General features: G+C 39.4%; 1 protein-coding gene across 4 annotated transcripts in view; it reads right to left on the bottom strand.

Moving 5' to 3' along the window:
- Window positions 1-24,461, bottom strand: part of tlk1a (tousled-like kinase 1a) — a 131,103-nt gene that overhangs the window by 83,855 nt on the left and 22,787 nt on the right. For all 4 annotated transcript variants that reach the window (XM_060827262.1, XM_060827266.1, XM_060827264.1 and 1 more), the window contains exons 3-4: window positions 15,571-15,680; window positions 9,895-9,966 (exon numbers count right to left, since the gene is read on the bottom strand). In XM_060827262.1, coding sequence (XP_060683245.1) covers window positions 9,895-9,966; window positions 15,571-15,680 — 182 coding nt within the window. The remainder of the gene's footprint in view (window positions 1-9,894; window positions 9,967-15,570; window positions 15,681-24,461) is intronic.

Raw genomic sequence — 24,461 nt, 5'->3', positions numbered from 1 at the left:
CTTATGGCCTCTTACAATACAATAAATGTCACTGATATCTCCAGAGGTATAACTATACAGAGTTATAACAACATGCTCCTATTTACTTGCTAGCTCTGCATGTTCGTTTATGTTTGCACCTTCAATTTTTCTATAAGTAGAAATGCTTTACAATCTCCTTTGAGCAGGGTGAACACAAATATAGTTTGATTGTTCTGTAGGATACAGGTACAATTGAACAAAAATTGCAATTCCAGAAAATATTTTTGCAAAGTAACTTATGATTTTTCACATCAGTAATCAAAATACAGTATGACACTAGCTTAACAATAATCAGTACTGTTAGACTCAACCAGAACAGATATGCTCAAATACTTCAATGTCTAAACTTGCTTTCATTGCCAGCATACAAGTCAGAGATCCTGTTTCAACCCTAATCCACAATTCTCACCACTATAAATTCCGTAGAATTAAATTTAACTTGATAGCAGCATATTAGGCCAAAAGGCCCTCTAAACCAAATACCTGAAACATGACAGTTGCATTCAGATTTACAAAATGTACATGGTGATAATCAAAACGACAATGGCCATAAAATATAGTATGCAACAACTCACTTGCCAAATAAGCAATTTTTGATAATGAAAGGCACTGAATTGTTCGCGTATTTGTAGCAACTGGATTGTGAGCACAGGAGCTCAGTCAAAGGTTTAACTGGCACAGTTTACATCTAATGAAGCACATTTGGTAAAGACATGGTAATAACAAATTTATAAATGAGAATACTGAAAACAATAAGGAGGTACAGTTCCTTTCAGAAAGAGGCCATCTTAGAAGGCAACTGCAAGGAGTTATAGAGACACCAAGTGGCTAGACAAGAATTTACGTATGGGTACTCATAAATGAAACTAGTGAAAAACACTGAAGCAGTTTAATAAATAATAATAATCCACAGTTGTGGAGCAATGATTAAAGCTAATCAATTCCAATCCATAACTTGAAAAACTGAGTCTCGAACCTTGAAATGATAAGCAGAGCTTACAAAGAGCATATTATGCTAATCAATACAAACATACTTTCTAAAAAAATAACAGCAAGAACATGAAACTAATAATGGCATATTAGTCAAAATGATTTAATAAATTTTGGTTCAGTTTTTGTTCAAATTTATTGCGTAGCTAAGGAAGCTCTGAAATTTATCCTGTGTAATAGTTGACCCCAAATAAAGTGGCATCAGAAACATTTCAGTCGTATCAGCTTCAATACAACCAGAATTCTGATGTCTGTCTAGCAAATTCTGTTGCAAGTCAGATGATAAGTGAAGAATGATTTAAAGTCAGCCATGATGTGCCTGTGATTGACTGTCAGTAATGACAGATTGTGTGCATACATGAATAATACTTGAGTGAGAAAGAATCAGCACCTTCAGAAAAATTGGTAAGTTAAAAAAAAAGTCAACCAACAAAGATGGAGATCAGGATACTGCACAAGAAAATTCATTCATAGGGGAGACCAGAAAGCATACACCAGAATAAGCTAAACAGGAAAGAAATTGAGAGGAAGGAACTTCTCAAATGACAAGCTCTCCTGTTCTTGGTATTGACAGGTTCACTAGTGAGTGGGAGAAGCTATTGTCATTATAGAGATATCACAAGCAGTCAGGTAGCAGGCAATGGCAATAAGGAGTCACTAGAGGAGAATTTATATAGATTTGGGAGTTTTGTCCGTCAAGAGAGAAAGAGGAAAAAATGGAGTGTAAGGAGGGGTTGGGGTGATGAGGAGGAAACTTCATGGAGAGGATTAGGGTGAGGGAGAAGTTAACAGTTACAGCAGTGGAAGGAGGTGAAGGAGGAGAGAAGTATTTAAACCGGTCAAAGGAACTGAAATCCAGTAAACTTCAAATCACTATGGAAATGCATAACTAAAAGAAAGTTGTGGAATTTTCAATTTAAAGATTATAAAAGTTTTGGAGCGATTACATTTGGGAAAAATGGGTTGAGAATCCCACCAAAATAAACACATGGTCAACTTTTAAATTTAAATCGGAGATTGAGAGCTAAGATGCATTTACTCGGGCTGTATCTGACTGGATAAAATGTTCCATCTTTGTGCACTTATGATGAAAACACATTAGCTCCCCAGTCTGTGGAGGGTATGGTTGTTAATGTGATGGTTTTGCTTGTGTATTAGAGTCACTTCGAGTCATAGAGATTTACAGCATGGAACCAAACCGTCCATGCCAACCAGACATCCAACCCAATCTAGTCCCACCTGCCAGCACCCGTCCCATATCTCCAAACCCCTCCCATTCATATACCCATCCAAATGCCTCTTAAATGTTGCAATTGCACCAGCGTCCATCACATCCTCTGACAGGTCATTCCATACACGTACCACCCTCTGTGTGAAAAAGTTGCCCCTTAGGTCTCTTTTATACTTTTCCCCTCTCACCCTAAACCTATGCCCTCCAGTTCTGGACTCCCTGACCCCAGGGAAAAGACTTTGTGTCTATTTATCCTATCCATGCCCCTCAATTTTGTAAACCTCTATAAAGGTCACCCCTCAGCCTCCAACGCTCCAGGGAAAATAGCCCCAGCCTGTTCAGCCTCTCCCTGTAGCTCAAATCCTCCAACCCTGGCAACATCCTTGTAAATCTTTGCTGAACCCTTTCAAGTTTCACAACATCTTTCCGATAGGAAGGAGACCAAAATTGCAATGCAATATTCCAACAGTGGCTTAACCAATGCCCTGTTCAGTCGCAACATGACCTCACAAATCCTGTACTCAATACTCTGACCAATAAAGGAAAGCACACAAAACGCCTTCTTCACTATCCTATCCACCTGCGACTCCACTTTCAAGGAACTATGAACCTGCACTCCAAGATCTCTTTGTTCAGCAACACTCCCGAGGACCTTACCATTAAGTGTATAAGTCCTGCTAAGATTTGCTTTCCCAAAATGCAGCACCTCACATTTATCTGAATTAAACTCCATCTGACACTTCTCAGCCCATTGGCCGATCTGGTCCAGATCCTGTTGTAATCTGAGGGGACTCTCTTCGCTGTCCACTACACCTCCAATTTTGATGTCATCTGCAAATTTACTACCTGTACCTCTTATGCTCGCATTCAAATCATTTACGTAAATGACAAAAAGTAGAGGACCCAGCACCGATCCTTGTGGCACTCCACTGGTCACAGGCCTCAGTCTGAAAAACACCCCTCCACCACCACCCTCTGTCTTCTAATTTTGAGCCAGTTCTGTATCCAAATGGCTAGTTCTCCCTATATTCATGAGATCTAACCTTATTGATCAGTCTCCCATAGGGAACCTTGTCGAACGCCTTACTGATCTCCATATAGATTACATCTACTACTCTGCCCTCATCAATCTTCTTTGTTACTGCTTCAAAAAATTCAATCAAGTTTGTGAGACATGATTTCCAACGCACAAAGCCATGTTGACTATCCCAAATCAGTCCTTGTCTTTCCAAATACATGTACATCCTGTCCCTCAGGTTTCCCTCCAACAACTTGCCCACCACGAAGGTCAGGCCCACCGGTCTATAGTTCCCTGGTTTGTCTTTACCGCCCTTCTTAAACAGTGGCACACGTTTGCCAACCTCCAGTCTTCTGCCACCTCACATGTGACTAATCGATGATACAAATATCTCAGCAAGAGGCTCAGCAATCACTTCTCTAGCTTCCCACAGAGTTCTCGGGTACACCTGATCAGGTCCTGGGATTTATCCACTTTTAACCGTTGACTGATGCCTGTTGAGCCTTGTGCCAATTTAAATATAGTTGTTTGTTGTGGCTTTATGTTTAACACAGGATTGACAATTATAGAAGATGCCTGTGAATTATTCTAACACTTTCTGTGCAAGTCCAAATACTACGTCATATTTAAAATGCTTTAGAAATATAGTATTACAATATATTTCATAAATTGCACAATATAAAATAATATTTTCACAGCCAAATTTGTTATCCCGCCAGAGTTAAACATAATTTCTCACTTAAAACCTCGTTATATCGCATTGAACGAGGCTTAACCTGAGGTTTCTCTGACACAACTGCAGAAAGTGAAGGCTTGGTGAGGGGAGGTCTCTCACTATATAAATTGATTTCATTTGTTGCAATTTCACTGAAGAGGGTAGTGGATGCGACATATTCAAAGTATTGGCTAGGGTGGAGCTGTGAGTACTGCACCACAATTTCAGGCTTTCCATGTCAATTTGCACTTGTGCTAAATCCTCAAGATTTTGACCAGCGGGGAAACACTGTCTGCAACCATACAAATTCCATGTTCAAGATTTTATCAGCCTACTGAACATAACAATTCCCAGTTAAGCATGTTTTCTGATTTTTTTTCTTCCTATTGTTGTACAGGCGGCTTTTCTACCTCCTGTTTCATTTTGAGAATAGGTGAACCATGCATTAGGAGGCATAGAAGATATATTTTTAAAAAAGTTCAGAAAACAGAAATTCCTCCATCTGTAGTTTTAAAAACATGATGCAAAATAAGAAGAGGTTTGGTGTGTGCAAAAGCTTTTGTGGTCCAGTTCCTTAGTTGCTAAGATCATCTAATTCAACCCCGAGTATGTGGCACCAGAATTTTGTAATTTACTATCATATGAATGTTCTAATAGGTAAAGCAAAAATAAACAAAGAAAAAGAACAAAGAACAACAAGAGAGATGTATACAAAAAAAAGAGAAAAGCATGAAGACATAAATTGTGACAAATTGCAAAACCAAATCCAACATATAGTGATGCTCAAATAGTTGGGAGCTACAATAGATCCAGAGCAAGAAAGTAAGTGCAGGGATCCTGTGAATGCATCCAATGCTTCAAAAGTGTTTAACTTGGAATGCTGATGAAAACAGGTTTCATCTCAGAAGCACAGCCAAGCTCATGATACCATGGCTAATTCAACTGTACCTAGGTACACAAAGATCACCCAAGTAGCAGTAGCCTTGGAGATTTGACAGCTAAGTCAAATAAACAAGACCATAAGTAGTAGAAGCAAAAGCAGACTATTCAGGCCATTGGATATACTCCAGCATGCAGCAAGATCAATTCTGATCTGATAAACAACTCCACTTTGTCTTATCCCCATAAACCTTGATTTCCTTATGGATTAAAAAAAAATCAGTTTTTCTCAGCCTTCTAGTCTTAAACTCTCCCACAAGGAGAAACAACTTCTTTGCATCTACTTCATTAAGAATTTCATTCATGAGTTCTTCCATTCTTCTAAACTCTACTAAGTACAAGGTCATACTACTCAACTTCTCCAAAGAAAATCATTCCATATCCAGGATCAATCAAGTAACTCTTCTCTGGATTGATTCCAATGCCATTATATCTTGCCTTGGACAAGGAAGGAAAAAGGAACTGCTCACAGCATTCCAGGTCTGGTCTGACTAGTGAGTTGTATAATATTAGCAAGACCTCCCTATTTTCAACATCTTCAGTAATTTGCAACTACTCCCAATTTAGTACTTCATTCCCTTTGAAATAAAGGGGAATACTTCTCGATTACCAATGAACTGGAATGCCCGTTTTTGTGACTCGTGCTCGAGAACTCCAAAATCCCTTTGTACTGTATTTTTCTGCAGTCTATAACTACTTAAATAATATTCAGCTCTACAGCCAAATTGCACGACCTCGCATTTTCCCACATTGTAATGTACCTATCAATATTTTGTCCACTCACTTAACCTATATAAATCCTCTGTGGACCCTATCAACCTGACGACATGCCTTCCCACCCGTGTTTCCATGGCTGCAAATGTGAAATCCGGGATGGTATGTAGTTTCTTTGGTGCCAGAGCACACTCGGGGTCAAACAGTCAGCATTAATGCCTCAAGTAGAAAGAGATATGTAGGCCTGCATTAGAATTTAGGGAGCCTAGTAGGAAATTAGTAAGCAGAATGTCAAAAATTGTAACATTTGGATTACTACCAGTACCACAAGTATGTAAATATGGAAATTGATAATAAAGCAGATGAACATATGCCTGGAAAAATTACCCAGTTTTAGATTCCTGGGACATTGGGACCAACTCAGAGTTGGGACTTATGCAGCTCAGATTGACTGCAACTACACTGGTAGGAACCAATCGCTAGTACTGGTGGAAAGTGTTTGAACTAATTTGTCACGAGTATGGGAACAAGGAGTAAACATTAGAGAAACAATACAGAGAGCATTTCTTAAGTTATTAGATGGATTTACAGTAAATAGGAAAGTAAAGTCTAAATCAGGGTTAGTGTCAAGCACAAAGCATGGTAAACTGGATTAGTAAGCTGCATTCACAGAAAGTTGTGGAAATCTAATGTCATGGTTATAATGAAAACGTGGCTAAAATGGTCAAACTGGTCTGAAGTAGTCATGGATAAAAGTTCAATTCAAGACAGGAGAAAAGAATAAGGGGGTTGTAGCAGTATTGGTTAAGGCAAGGTGAAAGAGAGAGGACTCCCACAGAAATCAAGGACAATTTATTTGGCTAGAGCTAAAGAATGAATTAAAAACTGGAGCAATAACATTGTCTTGTGTTGTCTTTCAACCATCAAACAATGGTGAAAATGTAACATAACAACTTTACAATGAAATTACAGAGGGATGCGATAATTTGTTTATATGGGATCAGAGCATCACTGGCTGGACCATCATCGGTTGCCCTTGAAATGATGGCTGTAGTGAGCTGCCTTCTTTAACTGAATTGGATTCAGAATGCTGTTTGGGGAGGGAATACAAAGGATTTTGACTTAATGACACTAAAGGAACAGTGACAAATTTCTAAGTCAAGGTGCTGACTGGCTTAGAGGGGAACTTGAAGGTGATGGTACTCCCATGGACCTGCTGCTTTTGTTCTTAGAGATGGACCTGGTTGTAGGTTTGGAAGACGGTGTCTAAGTTGCATTGGTAAATCTTCAAAACGTATCTTAGTTGACACACACTACTGCAAATAAACGTCATTGATGAAGGGAATGAATGTGTTTAGGTGTGGTGCAAACTTAACAAGCTGATTTGCGCTGGATGGTATTAACCATCTTGAACATTATTGGAGCAACACTCATCCAGCCAAGTTGGGAATTTTCCATCACACTGCTTACCTGTGCCTTTTAGGTGGTGGTTAGGTTTCGGAGAAAAATCAGAAGGCGAATTACTCACCACAGGATTCATAGCTTATGACCTGTTCTTGTAGCTACAGTATTTATATGGGTAGTCCAACTCAGTTTCTGGTCAATGGTAACACCAGGATATTGATAATGGGGTATTTCAGTGATGGTTATGCCATTAAGTATCTCTCTCATCGGACATCGTCATTGTCCGGCATTTGAGGCGCAGAGTTGTCAGCCTGAATCTGGATGTTTGTCCAAGTATTGCTGCATTTGGACATGGGTTGCTTCATTACTGTAAGTGTCATCAATAGTTAACATTGTAACAATCACGTCCCTTCATCATGGAAGGTCCCTGATGAAGCAGCAAGAGATGGTTGAGACTAGGACTACCCTGAGGTGAGATGATAGACCTCCATTAACCAGACCATCTTTCTTTGTGAAAGATACAACTGAGGAAAGCAACGTTTTCCCCATCAGATCCCCACTGACTCATTTTGTTGAGGCTCCTTGACGCCATACTTGATCAAAGGTAGCCTCTACATCAAGGGTAGTCACTCTCACCTCACCTTTGGAATTCAACTCTTTTGTCCATGTCTGAACCAAGGCAGTCATGAGATCATGATCTGAGTGGCCCTGGTGGAACCCATATATTGAGCATCAGAGAGTAGTTTATTACCAAACAAGTTCTGCTTAATAGCCATGTTGATGACATCTTCCATTCATTTTACTCACGAGTGAGAGAAGACTGCAGTTATTGATTGGGTTGATTAGTCCTTCTCTTTGTGCACAGGACATACTTGGGCAATTATCTATATTGTCAGGTTGATATCAGTGTTGTAGCCGGACTGGAACAACTTGGCTAAAAGCGTGGCAAGTTCTAGAGCACTCGTCTTAATATCGTTTCCAGAATGCTTTTGGGTCTAATGACCCTCCAGATATCTAATGCCTTCAGCTGTTTTTTGATACCTCGCGTGGTGAATAGAATTTGGCTGAAGACTGGCATTTGTGGTGGTGCCGGAAGCAGAGATGGATCATCAACTTGGCATTTATCTGAAGTTTGTTGCAATTGCTTCAGCCTTAAATTTTAAACTTACGTGCCGCAACCTCCCATTACGGAGGATGAGTATATTTGTTAAGCCACATTTTCCAGTGAGTCATTCAAATTGTCCAACACCTTTCATGACTGTAGAGTTCGGCAGGGGTGGTCACGAGATTGCAGATTGCTTGGAATTCAACTCTGCTGCTGATAGCCAATGCATCTCATGATTACTCAGTCTTGAGTTGCTAGATAGGTTCAAAGTCTAATTCTTTTAGCACAGTGATAGTACCACACATGATGAAAGATATTCTCAATATGAAAGTAGGATTTTTGTCTCCACAAAGATGGTGTGGCGGTCACTCTTACTACTAGTGGCATAAACAGATGCATTTATGGCAGGCAGATTGGTGAGGATTAGATCTAGTAGGTTTTTGCCTTTTTTTTTGAAACCCTCACAACAATCCCATCTAATAATTATGTCATTTAGGACTTGATCAGCTCAATAGGTTGAGGTGGTGCTAAGCTACTCTTGTCATGTACACTGAAGCCCCCACATTAAGTCTGAGCCATTTGCCACCCTGAATATGCCCTTCAGATCTTGTTTGACATTGAAGTATATGGATTCAGCAGCTTTTATTTTTGCGAGACAGCACAAGAGGGTGAGAAGGTGATAATTAAAAAGGTGGTGTTTTCCCTGCCCATATTTGGCCTGATGCCATGAGACTTCATAGGGATTTGGAGGTAACATGGAGGACTCCCAGGTCTACTGTCTTTCAATTGTATACCATTGCGCCACCACCTCTGGTGGATCTGCCCTGGTTGGTGTTGTCTGTATGTTTCTGTGAGTATGACTATGTGTAATCTTATTGTTTCACTGATCCAAGAAACAGCTTTTCCAACTTTAGCACTAATACCCAAATTTTACTACGGACAATTTTGGTGGGGCTATATTTTCCATCAGTTCTGTTGCCTTAAAATCAGATGACACATCCACTTTCATTCCTTTACTGAGATTTTCTAGCTGTTGCAAAATAGAATGGCTTGCTCGGCTAGTTCAGAGAACAGCTAAGAGTTAACCATGTTGCTCAGAATCTGGAGTCACATGGAGGCCAGCGGATTACAGGTTTTCTTCCCTAAGATACATTATTGTACCAGATTGTTAATTACAGAGAGTTTTATTGAACCCAAATTCCATCAAATGCCATGGATCACCTGTGGCTCTGAATTACAAGCCTGGGGACCATGTCACCGCACACACTCCACCTTGAAATGATTCAGTCATTATAATTGTCCTAATATAGTGATAACAAAACTGTACAACAAAAGGGGTAAGTGGGGCAAGAGCTCATGTGTTCAGGACAATTCTTTCAAAAAGTATGTTTCCGGTCCAACAATAAAGACACTGATAAGCTTGATTCTTGGAAATGGAGGTGTGCCACGTGGACTAAGTGTCTGGAAGGAATACAGTGAACAAGCAATCATAGGTTTAGGCTGGCTATTGAAAATGTTAAGTAGCAATCCAGAATAAGAATAATTTGCAGTGAAGCCAATTCACTCAAGTAGGAATGAATCCGACCTAGATAAACTGCAACCAAAGACTAGCAGGCAAAACTGCAACCAAACAGCTGGTGGCCTTTAATGATGATAGTTTGGGCATGGCAAGGTGCATTCCCGTAAAAGAGAAAGATAGAGAAAAGAAATTCAGATCTCCCGGGATAACAAAAGAAAACAATTAACTCCATACATACCTCTGACTCTTTGTCACTTAATGATCCAAGACTTCCAAAACTGTGGTTAGAACATTCATTATTTGTTAAAGCCTGTTTGGAAAAGCAACCAAAAAATGAGTGAAAATCAGCATTTAAAATGTAAATAAGAAAAAGCAGTTAGATGTCTTCTATTTTGTGATGTACATGTTGAAACATTCTAAAACATTTAACTTTTTAATAATCATGAACTAATTTAGCACAATCCTTAAAATTGTGGTCAGAAGGTCAACATCATACTTGCATACAAACAGATGGATTAGTAGGAGGTGTAAACTACTCAGCTCGTCAAGTTTATTTCACCATAAAGATCATAGCTGATGTGACAGCTCCACATTACTGTATATGCAGATAACCTTGCACTTATTTGCTTCACAAGAATCAATCAACCTCTGCCTTACAAATGCCATCACAGTCTGCTTCCACCCCTTTGAGGAAGTCCCAAAGATTTATAACTCTCAAAGAAAGTTCTCTTCACATGTCTTAAACAGACACCCCTTCATTTTGAAAGTGACTCCTAGTTTCGGAATCACCCCAAGAGGTTACATTCTTCCCTGCCAAAATATTCAGGATCTTTCAGGTTTTAATCAATTCTAAGTTCCAGCAGATACTTGTTTAGTCTGTCCAGCCTTTCCATCCCATTCCAAGTAAATGTTTCCCACTCATTTACATCCTTTCTCAAACAAGGAAACTAGTACAATACACAGCAATTCATGTGTAGTCTCACTAACATCCTCTACAACTGAAGCATAATCTCTGTACTTTGGCATTCAAATTCCCTTGTTACAAACAATAATATTTTATGAACTTTCCTAATTACTTGCTGTAATTGCATACTAACGTTTTGGTGATTCATGCATATGCACACCCAGGTCCACCTGCATCTCAGAGCTCTATAATATCTCACCATTGAGAGACTTTTGTCTTATTCTTCCTGACAAAATGGAGCAATTCCATATTTCCCAACATTATAGTCCATTTGCCAAATCTTTGTCCACTCACTTAACCTATCCACATCTTCACGCTCTCTTCAAAACGCACTTTCCTGCCTATCTTTGTTTCTTAATTCAAGTAATTTAAAGAAACGATAAAATCACAGATGTATTTTTAAGCAGAAGGCAGCCATTCAGTCCATCATGCATGTTCTGGTTCTTCAATTGAGCGTTATTACCTGGTGCCAATCTCAATTTTCCCCATATCCTTGCACGATTCTTTGGATAATAATGTGCAATGTGCTCTTAACTGTCTCTGTTGAACCAGCCTCCATATTTTCAGGCAGTACATTCCATAGTCGAACTATTCCCCAAGTGAAAAGTCACGTCATTCTTTCTTCTTTTACAAATCACTTCAAATCTATACCCTCTCATTTATGTTCGTTTTACCAGCAGGAAGTTTCTCCACATCTATTCTATCTAATCCATTTGTGATTTTCAAAATCTCTATCAAATCCCCTTTTAACCACCGCTGCTCTTCAAGGAACATGGTCCTAACTCCTTCAATCTATACCCAAAACGTTAAATATTGAGATCCCAGCACTGACCCCTGTAGCACATGATGTATTTAGAGTCATAGAGATGTACAGCATGGAAACAGACCCTTCAGTCCAACCCGTCCATGCCACCAGATATCCCAACCCAATCTAGTCCCACCTGCCAGCACCCGGCCCATATCCCTCCAAACGCTTCCTATTCATATACCCATCCAAATGCCTCTTAAATGTTGCAGTTGTACCAGCCTCCACCACATCCACTGGCAGCTCATTCCATACACGTACCACCTTCTGTGTGAAAAGGTTGCCCCTTAGGTCTCTTTTATATCTTCCCCCCCCCCCGCCTCCCCTCACCCTAAACCTATGCCCTCTAGTTCTGGACTCCCTGACCCCAGGAAAAAGACTTTGTCTATTTATCCTATCCATACCCCTCATAATTTTGTAAATCTCTATAAGGTCACCCCTCAGCCTCCGACACTCCAGGGAAAACAGCCCCAGCCTGTTCAACCTCTCCCTGTAGCTCAGATCCTCCAACCCTGGCAACATCCTTGTAAATCTTTGCTGAACCCTTTCAAGTTTCACAACATCTTTGATTGGAAGGAGACCAGAATTGCACGCAATATTCCAACAGTGGCCTAACCAATGTCCTGTACAGCTGCAACATGACCTCCCAACTCCTGTACTCAATACTCTGACCAATTAAGGAAAGCATACCAAATGCCTTCTTCACTATCCTAGCTACTTGTGACTCCACATTCAAGGAACTATGAACCTGCACTCCAAAGTCTCTTTGTTCAGCAACACCTCTGAGGACCTTACCATTAAGTGTATAAATCCTGCTAAGAATTGCTTTCCCAAAATGCAGCACCTCGCATTTATCTGAATTAAACTCCATCTGCCACTTCTCAGCCCATTGGTCCATCTGGTCCAGATCCTGTTGTAATCTGAGGTAACCCTCTTCGCTGTCCACTACACCTCCAAATTTATTATCTTTAAGTCGCACAGTCAGCAATAATTACGCTAAGCTTGGATTTTGACTTGGTGACATACGGGTTTTCCTGTGCACGTAAAAGAATTCATAATTAACAAGAGTGCTTCAATATCCAACCCTCTTTTTAAAAAAAAAAATTTGAGGGGGCTAGTTTTCAGAACTGGCAACTTTTTATTTGCCTTAGTAGAGTTTAAAACCAAGCAATTTATTTATTTGGTTATTTCATGTGCCTCAAGTGTTTCCATGAGAAATTTCTGAACTTAGAGTCATAGAAATGTACAACACGGTAACAGACCCTTCGGTCCAACTTGTCCATGCTAACCAGATACCCTAACTTAATCTAGTCCCATTTGCCAGCAATTGGCCATATCCTCTAAACATTTCCTACTCACATACAAATAAACATTTAAAAGGGATCTGGAGGAGTATCAGCTTCCAACACTTCCTCTGACAGCTCATTCCATACACGCACCACCCTCTACATGAAAAAGACGCCCCTGAGGTCCTTTTTAAATCTTTCGTCCCTCATTCTAAACCTATGCTCTCCAGGTCTGGACTCCCCCACCTCAGGGAAAAGACTTTGTCTACTTAGGCAAAGGTGAGGACTGCAGATGCTGGAAATCAGAGTCGAGAGTGCAGTGCTGGAAAAGCACAACAGGTCATGCAGCATGACTGCTGAATTGCTGTGCTTTTCCAGCACCACCCTCTCGACCTTGTCTACTAACCCTATTCATGCCCCTCATGATTTTATATACCTCTATAAAGTCACTCCACAGCCTCCAACGTTCCAGGGAAAACAGCACCAGCCTGTTCAGCCTCTCCCTATAGCTCAAATCCTCCAACCCTGGCAACATCTTTGTAAATGTTTTCTGAACCCTTTCAAGTTTCACAACATCCTTCTGATAGGAGGGAGACCAGAATTAGAACATTTAGAACATTACAGCGCAGTTCAGGCCCTTCTGCCCACGATGTTGCACCGACCTATGGAACCAATCTGAAGCCAGTCTATCCTATGCTATCCCATTTTTATCCAAACGTTTATTGCACACAATATTCCAATGGCCTAACCAATGTCCTGTAAAGCCACAACATGACCTCCCAACTCCCATACTCAATACTATGACCAATAAAGGAAAGCATACCAAACGCCGCCTTCACTACCCTATCTACTTGCGACTCCATTTTCAAGGAATCATGAACCTGCACTTTAAAGGTCTCTTTGTTCAGCGACACTCTCCAGGACCTTACCATGAAGTGTATAAGGCCTGCTCTGAACTGCCTTTCCAAAATGCAGCACCTCACATTTATCTAAATTAAGCTCCTTGCTTTTATTCAGAAACACTGAGTAGAGGTGCCATTTTGGATTTATTTCCAGTGTTTGGTAGTTCTGCAGAAGTTTTGGAACATTAGACAACCTTAGAGTAAGGAACTACTCAAACCTTACACCCAAAACCCTGAACAGATAATTTGAAGTTGAGAATTTTTAAACTCATAGCTTCTTCCTGGAGCAAGAGGATTTTCCAAACTGGTAATGAAGTCAAATTAAATCTATCCAGGTATTATAGAATGGGATTTTCTGGTATACATGTTGTAGAAGGAGTGTCTTTGATTGCCAAATTGGGGTGTTTTGGGTTCTGTAAAGGAATGTTTTGGGAATTAATGGTATTACATTTTACCAATGTCTTTCAAAATCGTCAAGCCTGTGTCATAAACAAAAAACAAACAGATAGTCTGCTTTGTTCTATCTTCTTTCCTTCAGCTTAATAAACTTCTGTTTTATTGTTAAAAGTAAATCTGAAACATAAGCGTGCAATGTTTCAATGAGAGACCACCTCATTAAAATCAAAACATGATATAAAAAGCTAGATTTCAGTCTGGGATCAGACTTGTCCAGTTTAGCTGGGATCATAACATACACCATTCATTACATCTTACTAACCAGGAAAAACACATTTACACCTGTGCTTTACATCCATTATTTGTCTCACTGGCATCACTTGCTATTTAGAAACATGTTAAAAAAGATTGAAGTGTGTAATGATCAATAAAATGTGATAAATGATACATATTTGGTAAATCAACTCCATGCAGGTTGAAATGCAGAGAACTGTTAAATCAAACTAGGTTAAAGACTAGACACTGAAGAACAGATAACTATAGCAACTTGTAGAACCTGGCTCCAGATCAGTTGGAGATCCAGTTAACTTGGCTACATGAAAGTCACCGAAAGAAAACAAAAGGAGTGTGAATGAATCTTGGGCTGTACTTAAAGAAGCCAATTGTTAATAAGATTTGTTCAAAATTAAAAATCACCAAAACCCCTCAAATGGTAGGATTATGGTATTTCCTTATTATCCTGCTTTTGTTTTACTGCTTTCTACCCATATGCACATTTACAATTTGTCTCTGGAATGGCTGAACTGAATAAAGAAAATTACATCACAACCTGGAGTTATGAAAATAGAGAAGATTTAGAAACACCCGCGTAAAGCACATACATATAAACCTTCAGCAAGGGGTTGGAGTTAGAAGGTTTTCTTCAAAATCAGTGTTTAAGATCCACTGCTTTTCATATAAAATTAACCTCTGGTATTAGAAAGGCATTTCCTTAAATTACATTAACATTTAGGTAGCATCCCAAAATGCTTTACAGCAGCACAATAAGACAGTGCATGACACCAAGCCATGGAAGGAGATATTAGAGAGAGATAGAGGAACAGAGAGGCATAAAAAGGAAATTATAGAGTTTGAGGCTAATGCAACTACAGGAACAGCCATTAAAAAGGTGGAGCAATTATAACTGAGATTGCACAAAAATTAAGAGTGCAGATAACTTGACAGAACGTAGGGTTGGAGGTGAATAGAGACAAGAAACTGCAAGATCCAAAATTGTTTAAAAATAGGATGAAAATTTAAAATAAATTGCTTGAACAGGAATTAATGTAGGTTTGCAAGCACAAGAGTGATGGGGAATGAGACCTTAAGTTAAGACACCAAAGTTCTGGGCGAGGTCAAGTTTACAGAGGATGGAAAACGCAAGATCAACCAGCCATGTGTTAGAATATTCAAGTTGAGACATTCTTAAGTCATGACTGAAAATTTCAGCAGCAAACAACACAACACCCTTAACCACTACAAAATCGCCCCCTAAACAAGCTATGAATGAAACCAGGCTTACTTTTGCTCCTGTGCTTCCACTTCCACTTCCAGTACTTACACCTCCTGTAAACCTTGCCTCCAATAATTCCTGCCGTCGAGGATCAAGGCTATGAAGCTCTTCCATTGCACCTTTAATTAAATAAAACACATTAGGTTGATGAGTTTCGCGCAGTAAGTAAATATTTTCTGTCAGCACTCCAAAGGTTAGATTTCTATTTGTATCAGAGTATTGCTGAACGAATCTTACCTTAGTGTAAGTCAATCAGGAAAAGAAATGTGCAAACGTAAATAATTTGGATGAATTACTAATCTATTTCCTATATACACCAAATTTTATTCTCTTTCAGTTTACCTTATTATTTTGTTACTGTTAGCAGTGTTTCACTCTTGATTATAGTTCTCTATCTGCACAAATGTAGTTCAAAGAAACACAATTTTTAAAAAAACGCATAGTTTATCTCTTCCTGGTGCTTATGTTTTTTGGTTACAATCTTCCAAGGTAGCTCCTCAAGACAGGGGATGACTTTCTTCCACTTCAGCCTGTTATGGATCCTGAGGTGACTGAACAGCTCAATGCTACTGGACCCATCATATCTGTACTGGCTCCCAAAAGAGGTACCAACCTAGCTCCACTCTGCAGCCCTCTAACTTCATCACTTACATGTATACATACACACAAAACACACACATAGACACACACACATATACATATCTATCATCTATCTATCTGAAACACACATATACATATCTATCATCTATCTATCTGAAATCTCCTTAGAATCCACCTCCACCTTCACCTAGGGAGTGCGTTCCAAACCCGAACAATTCTCTCAGTAAAGTATTTTTCCTCATTTCACTCGTAGCTCTTTTTCTGACAATCTTGAAATTGCGACCCTTAATTCCTGACATGTTAACGACTAAAACAGTAGTTCATCTGCTGCTCAAACATTCATTCATGCAACTATGTTCTCTCTAGATTTGACAACTTCAATGCTCATCTGGCCAGACTCCATTTTCTCCACTTGATAATCTGAAAACTATCCAGAACTCTAATGGTCATATCTTAACATATTAAGTTCCAGTTGCCCATCATTCACATTACCATTGGTCTGCACTGGGTCCTGGTTATTCCAGTTTTCAAATGCATTAAATAAACTTGACCGTCCTATCGTCATAAACATCTTTATCTAACCACATAATATTTAAATTTGTTAAGATCTAACCTCTTAAACAACCCCGATGTTAGTCAGTTCCCATGTTGATAGTTTTCACTCTGGAAGTTTGCCCCATTTTACTGCATTAAATTTATTATGGAAATGAATGTTATTTTTAAAAGTCGATATGAGTCATAGTGCCAGTTCATCTCAGTGCATCAACTAACAAAAGTTGAAGAAGGTTCTAAAATTGAGACCCAAATTTCTACTTCACAAGATGATTTGCTGACAAACTTTTTGTTTATAGATCTCTTCAATTACAGTTAATACAAATACATGCAGCAAATCTGCCAACTTTGCCTCCAGTCAGCAGCTCAGCATTGCCTCAATATTTTACTTACAAATATTATAATAAAAATTAGTCAGATATATATCTTACGTTCATTTTACATCAGATTCAAAGTTGCTTCAAACAGGAATCAAAAATCAATTGAAAAGGTTTGCTGAGAACAGGTTAGTTTTAATCCATGCTATATTATTAGAAAGATTAAAGTTCTGATGCTCAATATGCTTGGTTTGGAAATGATTGAGCATGAAAGTGTACCAATTCAGTAGAAAGTATCAACACGTCATTGCATCAAACAGTAAGGCACAGCAGAATGAAATTAAACTTTCATAATTTACCCTATCAGCACACCATCACAATCTTCATCAGTGCTTGAACATGGCAGAAACAAATCACAATTTCCTGCAACTAAATTCGATACTCTTCCATCTGACAATGCTTCCAAAATGTGGATCTGTAATGACCATTACTTTAATCCTCAGCACGACATATACATCTGTGCTTGAAGTAGTTTAAAGCAGAAGATTAAAACACACATGATAGGAATACAAGTATACCATACAGCCCCTCGAGCCTGCTCCAACATTTAAGAGAGTCATGGTGAACTTTGAATTCAGATCCTTTTTACCATCCATGGGACATCAAAAACAAGCTTCTCTCTTACAGTAAAAAATGGAGAATCTTCAACAGTGAATTTGAAAGAAAAACATTAAGTTATAAATTAATTTATATCACCTTAAAATTTTCATTTACACAGACAAGCAAAGAGACAAAATACACAAATATAATGGTTGAGGGAGGAAGGAAAACAAAGTCAGAAACACTATTCTGGCATCAGCCCAGATCACAGACGATGAGTTGCTTTGACCCTTTCTAATTCTGTGCTAATGACAAAGTGTTGTGAACACGAAAATTTTCAATCTTTTGTCCACTGATTGAGCACTTGTAGTTTATACCTCTGAAGGTTATCTCCCCATTTTCCTATCAGTGGGGTCAGGTGCAGAGAGAATGGCATGGTGGCTCAGTGGTTAGCACTGCTGCCTCACAGCACCAGAGTCCCAGATCCGATTTCAGCCTCTGGCAACTGTCTGTGTGAAGTTTGCACATTCTCCCAGTGTCTGCATAAGTTTCCTCTCGGTGCTGCGGTTTCCTCCCACAGTCCAAAGATGTGCAGGTCAGGTGAGTTGGTCGTGCTAACTTGCCCATCGTGTTAGGTACATTTGTCAGAGGGAAATAAGTCTGGGTGGGTTACTCTTTGGAGGATCGGTGTGGACTTATTTCCTGTTTCCACACTGTAGGGAATCTAATCTAAACAGTCTACAGAAAATCAGAGCAATAAGCTGTGCTCCAGGACTGCACAAGAGAGGGGACAGTGCATAGCATAGAAAAGGAGTGAGATATTCAGATTTAGAGGCTCTCCCTTTGCAGGTTGGAAGTTTCTCCAAAATTGTCCACAAACAAGATTATCAGCACTTGCCCAGAAACCAAACAAGCAGCTGTGACTGTGCTGAGACCTCCTGAATCCACACACTTACAAGTTGAGGTGACTAGCCTTCTACCCTACCGCTCAAATAAGGCCACTCAGTATGTGTGCAATAACTTATTTTTAAAATTAATCACATTTTCTTTCAGCTTCCTTGGTTTAAAGTAATATGCTTTCCCATTTTTATGGGATTAATCCAAAGTAGACAGACCAAAAAGGAAGTTGTTATAATAGGTTTCGAAGTGAGATTTGTTTTTAACCAGTTATTTGTTTTTACAGGACTAAGAATTAGAGTCAGGTAAGAAAATAAAGTATGACGAAGAAAAATAAAATGTAAAGTTAGCTTCTTCTAGTCATAGAGTCGTAGTGGCATATAGAATTAAGGAGAATCCAAAAGGTTTTTACAAATATATTAAGAACAAAAGGTTAACTAGGGAGAGAATAGGGCCCCTCAAAGATCAGCAAGGCGGCCTTTGTGTGGAGCCACAGAAAATGGGGAAGATACTAAATGAATATTTTGCATCAGTATTTACTGTGGAAAAGGATATGGAAGTTACAGACTGTAGGGAAATAGATGGTGACATCTAGTCTTTGGCAGAGTAAAGAAATTTTGCTTGAGAGTAGCTGATTAAATGAAACAATTCAGTCTAGTTCTTACTATGCAGCTCCAAAAATGTACAATAATTGGGATCTCTGCGCAGCAAACACAGGATGGAAATTTCAAACACAATGAATTTGGGGAGTTAAATGAAGTCAAGAGAGTTTTTTTTTTCAATTTACTTTCTTCATCCTCCAGTATTGGACTCTTGCTTAAGTACAGCAGAAGGCGCCGATTGGTAAGTTATTCTACTTGCAAAGGTTGGTGCAGTTAAAAGTACAAGTCAGTAGTGCAAGTGGAATGTACAGCCTGTAGAATGTGAGCAGTTATGGGTACACACGGGTAAAGATAAAGATACTGCTGAAATTGAGCTCCTGGTTTCAGAACTCAAATGATGGCTGGAGCTATTGTTCTGCATCTGCAAGGCAGAGGACATGGGATAGCACATTTAGGGACAAAGTCACACTGCAACATTAGAACGTACAAGCAGAAAAAGAACGGGAGACTTCCAGACAGTTCGAAAAGAAACAGGTATGTGATGCAGTAGTCCTCCGAGATAACATCTCATGAATGAGCTCTTGTTCTTGATGAGGTGATGGTCTCAGAGGTTCAACTAGAACCAAGTCAGTAGCACCAGATAGGAAGGTAAGCAGCAGCATGGAAGAACATTTCTTCCGCTGGGTGGCCTGACAGACATTTATGCCAAAATCTTAACTTGAAAATGGTACGTGGGCTCCCTTGTGCTAGGGTCAAAAAGGGTGATGTTGGAAAAGCACAGCAGGTCAAACAGCATCCAAGGAGCAGGAGAGTTGATTCGTCAGGCAAAAGCACTTCATCTTGTACTAGGGTCAAGGATGACACAGGACAGTTATCTTACATTCTTCTAGGAAAGGAAGAACAGACAGAGGACGATGGAGGAGGTCCTGAAAGCAGGTTTCATGGAGCTAGGAAGAAGATTGAAAAGCAGGACCTGTAAAGTAATAATCGTAGGATTACTCCCAGTGCCATATGCCAGTGCTTACAGAAACAGACGTGCAACTGAAAACTAGTGGAGGAGGGATGGCATCGGGGCCTATATAAAATTGGCAGGACTCATCTTGGGATGGACTGGGACTAATATCCTCGCAGGGAAACCTGCTGGTACAACTGGCGAGGATTTAAATAAGCTTGGCAGGAAGAGGAGATTCTAAGAAAAAGCTCAGAATTGAATAAAGCAAATGTAGAAGGAATAGAAGAGTGATAAGCAAAAACATAGAAGACAGATAAAGCAGTGACAAGCATAAAATAAATGATTAAAAAGTGAATAATGTTAAAAAGTTTTAATTAAAAGTCACACTAACTGAACCTGCATTGCATTCTCAAAGGGTTGATAATTTGAATGCACAAATTGAGATAAATGGATGTGATTCAATTTCCATTAAAGAAAAATGGCTACAGAGTAACCAAGATTGGCATATGAATATCCAAAGACATTCAACATTTAGGAAAGATATGCAAAAAAAGGAGAGACAGGTTAGCCTTCCTAATAAGGGATAACATCACTACATTAGTAACAGAGGATCTAAGATCAAAATGCAGAAAAAGATTTGGTAGAGTAATAAAACAGCAAGGAGAAGCGAACATTTGTAAGAGATGCTGCCCCAATCTGTAGTATAAATGTTGGGCATCGTATAAATCAAGAAATTACAGATACATGTAACAGTTGTGATAGGCAATTTCAGTATGGATTTAGAGTGAGTTAACCACGTCAGCATAAATGTTATGGAGGATGAACTCCTTACAGATTAGCTAGACTCAATCTTGGGATCCATCCATGGCCTATGACCTGCTTTAGCAGCTTGCACTCCTCAGTCATAGAGATGTACAGCATGGAAACAGACACTTCGGTCCAACTCATCCATGCCGACCAGATATCCCAAACCAATCTAGTTCCACGCACCCGGCCCATATCCCTCCAAACCCTTCCTATTCATATACCCATCCAGATGTCTTTTAAAATATTGTAATTGTACCAGCCTCCACCACTTCCTCTGGCAGCTCATTCCATACACGCACCACCTCTGTGAAAAAGTTGCCCCTCAGGTCACTTTTATATCTTTCCTCCTCACCCTAAACCTACATCCTCTAGTTCTGGACTCCCCCCACCCCAGGGAAGAGACTTTGTCTATTTATCCTATCCATGCCCATCCATGATTTTATAAACCTCTATAAGGTCACCCCTCAGTCTCCGACGCTCTAGGAAAAACAGCCCCAGCCTATTCAACCTCTCCCTATAGCTCAAATCCTCCAATACTGGCAACATCCTTGTAAATCTTTTCAGAATGCTTTCAAGTTTCACAACATCCTTCTGATAGGAAGATTAGATTAGTTACAGTGTGGAAACAGGCCCTTCGGCCCAACAAGTCCACACCGACCCACCGAAGCGCAACCCACCCATACCCCTATATTTACCCCTTACCTAACACTATGGGCAATTTAGCGTAGCCAATTCACTTGACCAGCACATCTTTGAACTTTGGGAGGAAACCGGTTTACCCGGAGGAAACCCACGCAGACACGGAGACAATGTGCAAACTCCACACAGTCTGTTGTCTGAGTCGGGAACTGAACCCGGGTCTTAGGCGCTGTGAGGCAGCAGTGCTAACCACTGTGCCACAAAGGAGACCAGGTTGCACGCAATATTTCAAAAGTGGCCTAACTAATGTCCTGTACAGCTTCAACATGACCTCCCAACTCTTGTACTCAATACTCTGACCAATAAAGGAAAGCACACCAAATGCCTTCTTCACTGTCCTATCTACCTGAGACTCTGCTTTCAAGGGGCTATGAACTTGCACTCCAAGGTAATGCGGTGCGAACTGATGGATTTCTGGAACAATACATTGAGGAACCAACTCCTGAACTGGGGTTCAATGGATTTCATGTTTTGTATTGAGAAAAAGCTAATTCATAATCTTTAAGGGTTATTAGAAACAGTGAGCATGATACATCAAAATAGTACATCGAGTTTGAATATGACATAGTTCATTCTGAAGCTAGCATTTTAAGATCTAAGCAAAGGAAACTATGGGTATGAGCTGCAGCTCTAGCTATACTGGATTTGGGAAAATCCACAAAGATTCGAAGGGTGACAGGAAATGGCTAGTATTTGTAGACAATATTTACAATAAATATAAAATTCCTTTAAGGAAAAAAAACACTTCTAAGGCAAATGTGAATCAATCTGGTTATCAAAAATTAATAAATGCATTAAGTCAACAAAAAGGGGCTTACAAATACCAGATATAGCCCAAAGAATGGATAGCAATTTAAGACCCAGCAAAGGAAGATCATGAAACTGGTAAGGGAAAAGAGAATATGAATGCTAGTGAGGAACATAAGGGCTATCAATCAAACCTCCATCAGTATGTGAAAGGAAAAAACATTAGCAAGGATCAATTAAGATCCATTACATGTGGGAATGAGAGAATTCAAGGTAAAGAACATGGAAATAGCACTTCTGGAGATTAAGAAAAAATGAAAATGCAGAACATTTTTAAAATAATGAGGTTGAGAAGGATAGATGCAAAAAAGGATGTGGGTATCCATGGCTATTAGTCACTGAAGCGAGCATGCAACTAAACATGCAACTACGAAGGAAAATGGTATGTTGACAAAATCTGTTATACAGGTGTATATCATAGGCTCATCAGGACTGCCCAAAAAGAAAAGTGATTGAAGAAATTGGGCCTGTATTCTCTGGAGCTTTGAAGAATAGATTAAGGTGAGAAATGTCAATGTTAAAAAAGTGAGACCTGGGTGACCCTGCATACTTCAGTTGGAACTTGTATACAATTTCCTCTACTCTAAATACGTGATAACGAAATGCAAGTTAGTACTGTGGAAATGGAGTATGTGCTACAAATGCCATGATGCCTGACAAAGATCGCCACCTGTGCAGATATGCCTGCACCAATGACTCTTGGCATTTACCGAGGATGCGATTAATTTCCACTTCAGTTCAGGTAAAGCCATTAACAGCAGTGAGGTACAAACACTAGTTATAATTTAAATGGGATAATAAGCAATGGCTGGAGCATTTTTTAATTTGAATTCAACTACGTGTCTTCTGTGCACAAATTCTAAAAATCAATGAACTCTGACGACCAGGAATGAATAATTTCATAATGTTTCTAGCCAAGGTGGTACAAATAGAATGTTTTTGAGAGCTGTTTCAACGAAATCACAATCAGATTTTTTCCTCCAAATATTTTCAATAGCTCAGTGAAAAGCATTGTACAATATTCACTTGAACTCTTTGCACATGTGCATACACTATTCAGTCTTTCAAAACAATGCTGAGCAAATGCTGGCTTTGCAAAAAAAAAAGGTTATCTTTCAGATGAACAGTTGTAATTGAGTTTCAGATGAATTAAAAATCCAATGATACTACTCCAAGAGCAGAGGGGGACTGGCACCCTGGTCAATAGTCCCCTCAAATTTAAACTTGCTTCCTAAAAAACATTCTCTCAGCAAATTGGTTATCATACTTGCCCAAATAATAAGTTATCTTAACTTCCAAAGCATTTCAAAAGCAATTTAATTAACTTTGAAAGACTTTCAGAAAACCTGGAGACATGAGGCAGTGCTCTACAAGTAAGAGTTTTTCTTCAAGCATCAGTCCACATGATTTGTTTATTCATTCACATATGCTCAGTCTGGAGGTCACCCTGAGCCATTTTCTTGGCAGTCATTGTCAGTGATGGTCTGCTATTACCTTCCACTCTCAAAAAAGGGAGAGCGAGAAGTCAGGTCCCATATCCATCTCTGAAGGAACAAGAATCAAATCCATGTTATTGACATTAATCTGAACAAGATTAGCCATCTCACAAACTGAGCTAACCAGCTTGTAATTTACATGGTAACACAATAGATTAATGTATTTCAATAGCCTATATACTCTTGGTTACAGAATTATATGTTAAATTTAACAGTGCGATTGCAACAGTGGGTGATAAGACAGTAGTCAGTCAATTTTCTTGATAATAGAAAACGCAAATTTGAATTCTATAAAAGCAAATAAATTTGTCAAATGGAGGCAGGGTTTCTATTTTACATCCTGATGTTCTGCTACTAGTTTCTCCTCAGATTGGTACATACCTTGATGTCATTCTTCAACATTGAAAGGAACAGATGGACTTTCTTCCAAACACGAGGTGGATATAACTCCTAAGCCAGCTGACCCATCATCTCAACCTGCTCCGAACCCCACCAAACCCATCTCCACCTACTGTCCTAACCCCCTGTCCAGGAACTCCCCACATACGTTCAGGACACCACTCACCCTCCA

The sequence above is a fragment of the Hemiscyllium ocellatum genome, chromosome 7 (genome assembly GCF_020745735.1).
Source record: "Hemiscyllium ocellatum isolate sHemOce1 chromosome 7, sHemOce1.pat.X.cur, whole genome shotgun sequence".
In the NCBI taxonomy this organism is placed as follows: domain Eukaryota; kingdom Metazoa; phylum Chordata; class Chondrichthyes; order Orectolobiformes; family Hemiscylliidae; genus Hemiscyllium; species Hemiscyllium ocellatum.
Note: the sequence above shows the minus strand (reverse complement) of the source record. Positions and strands in the feature narration are given on the sequence as shown.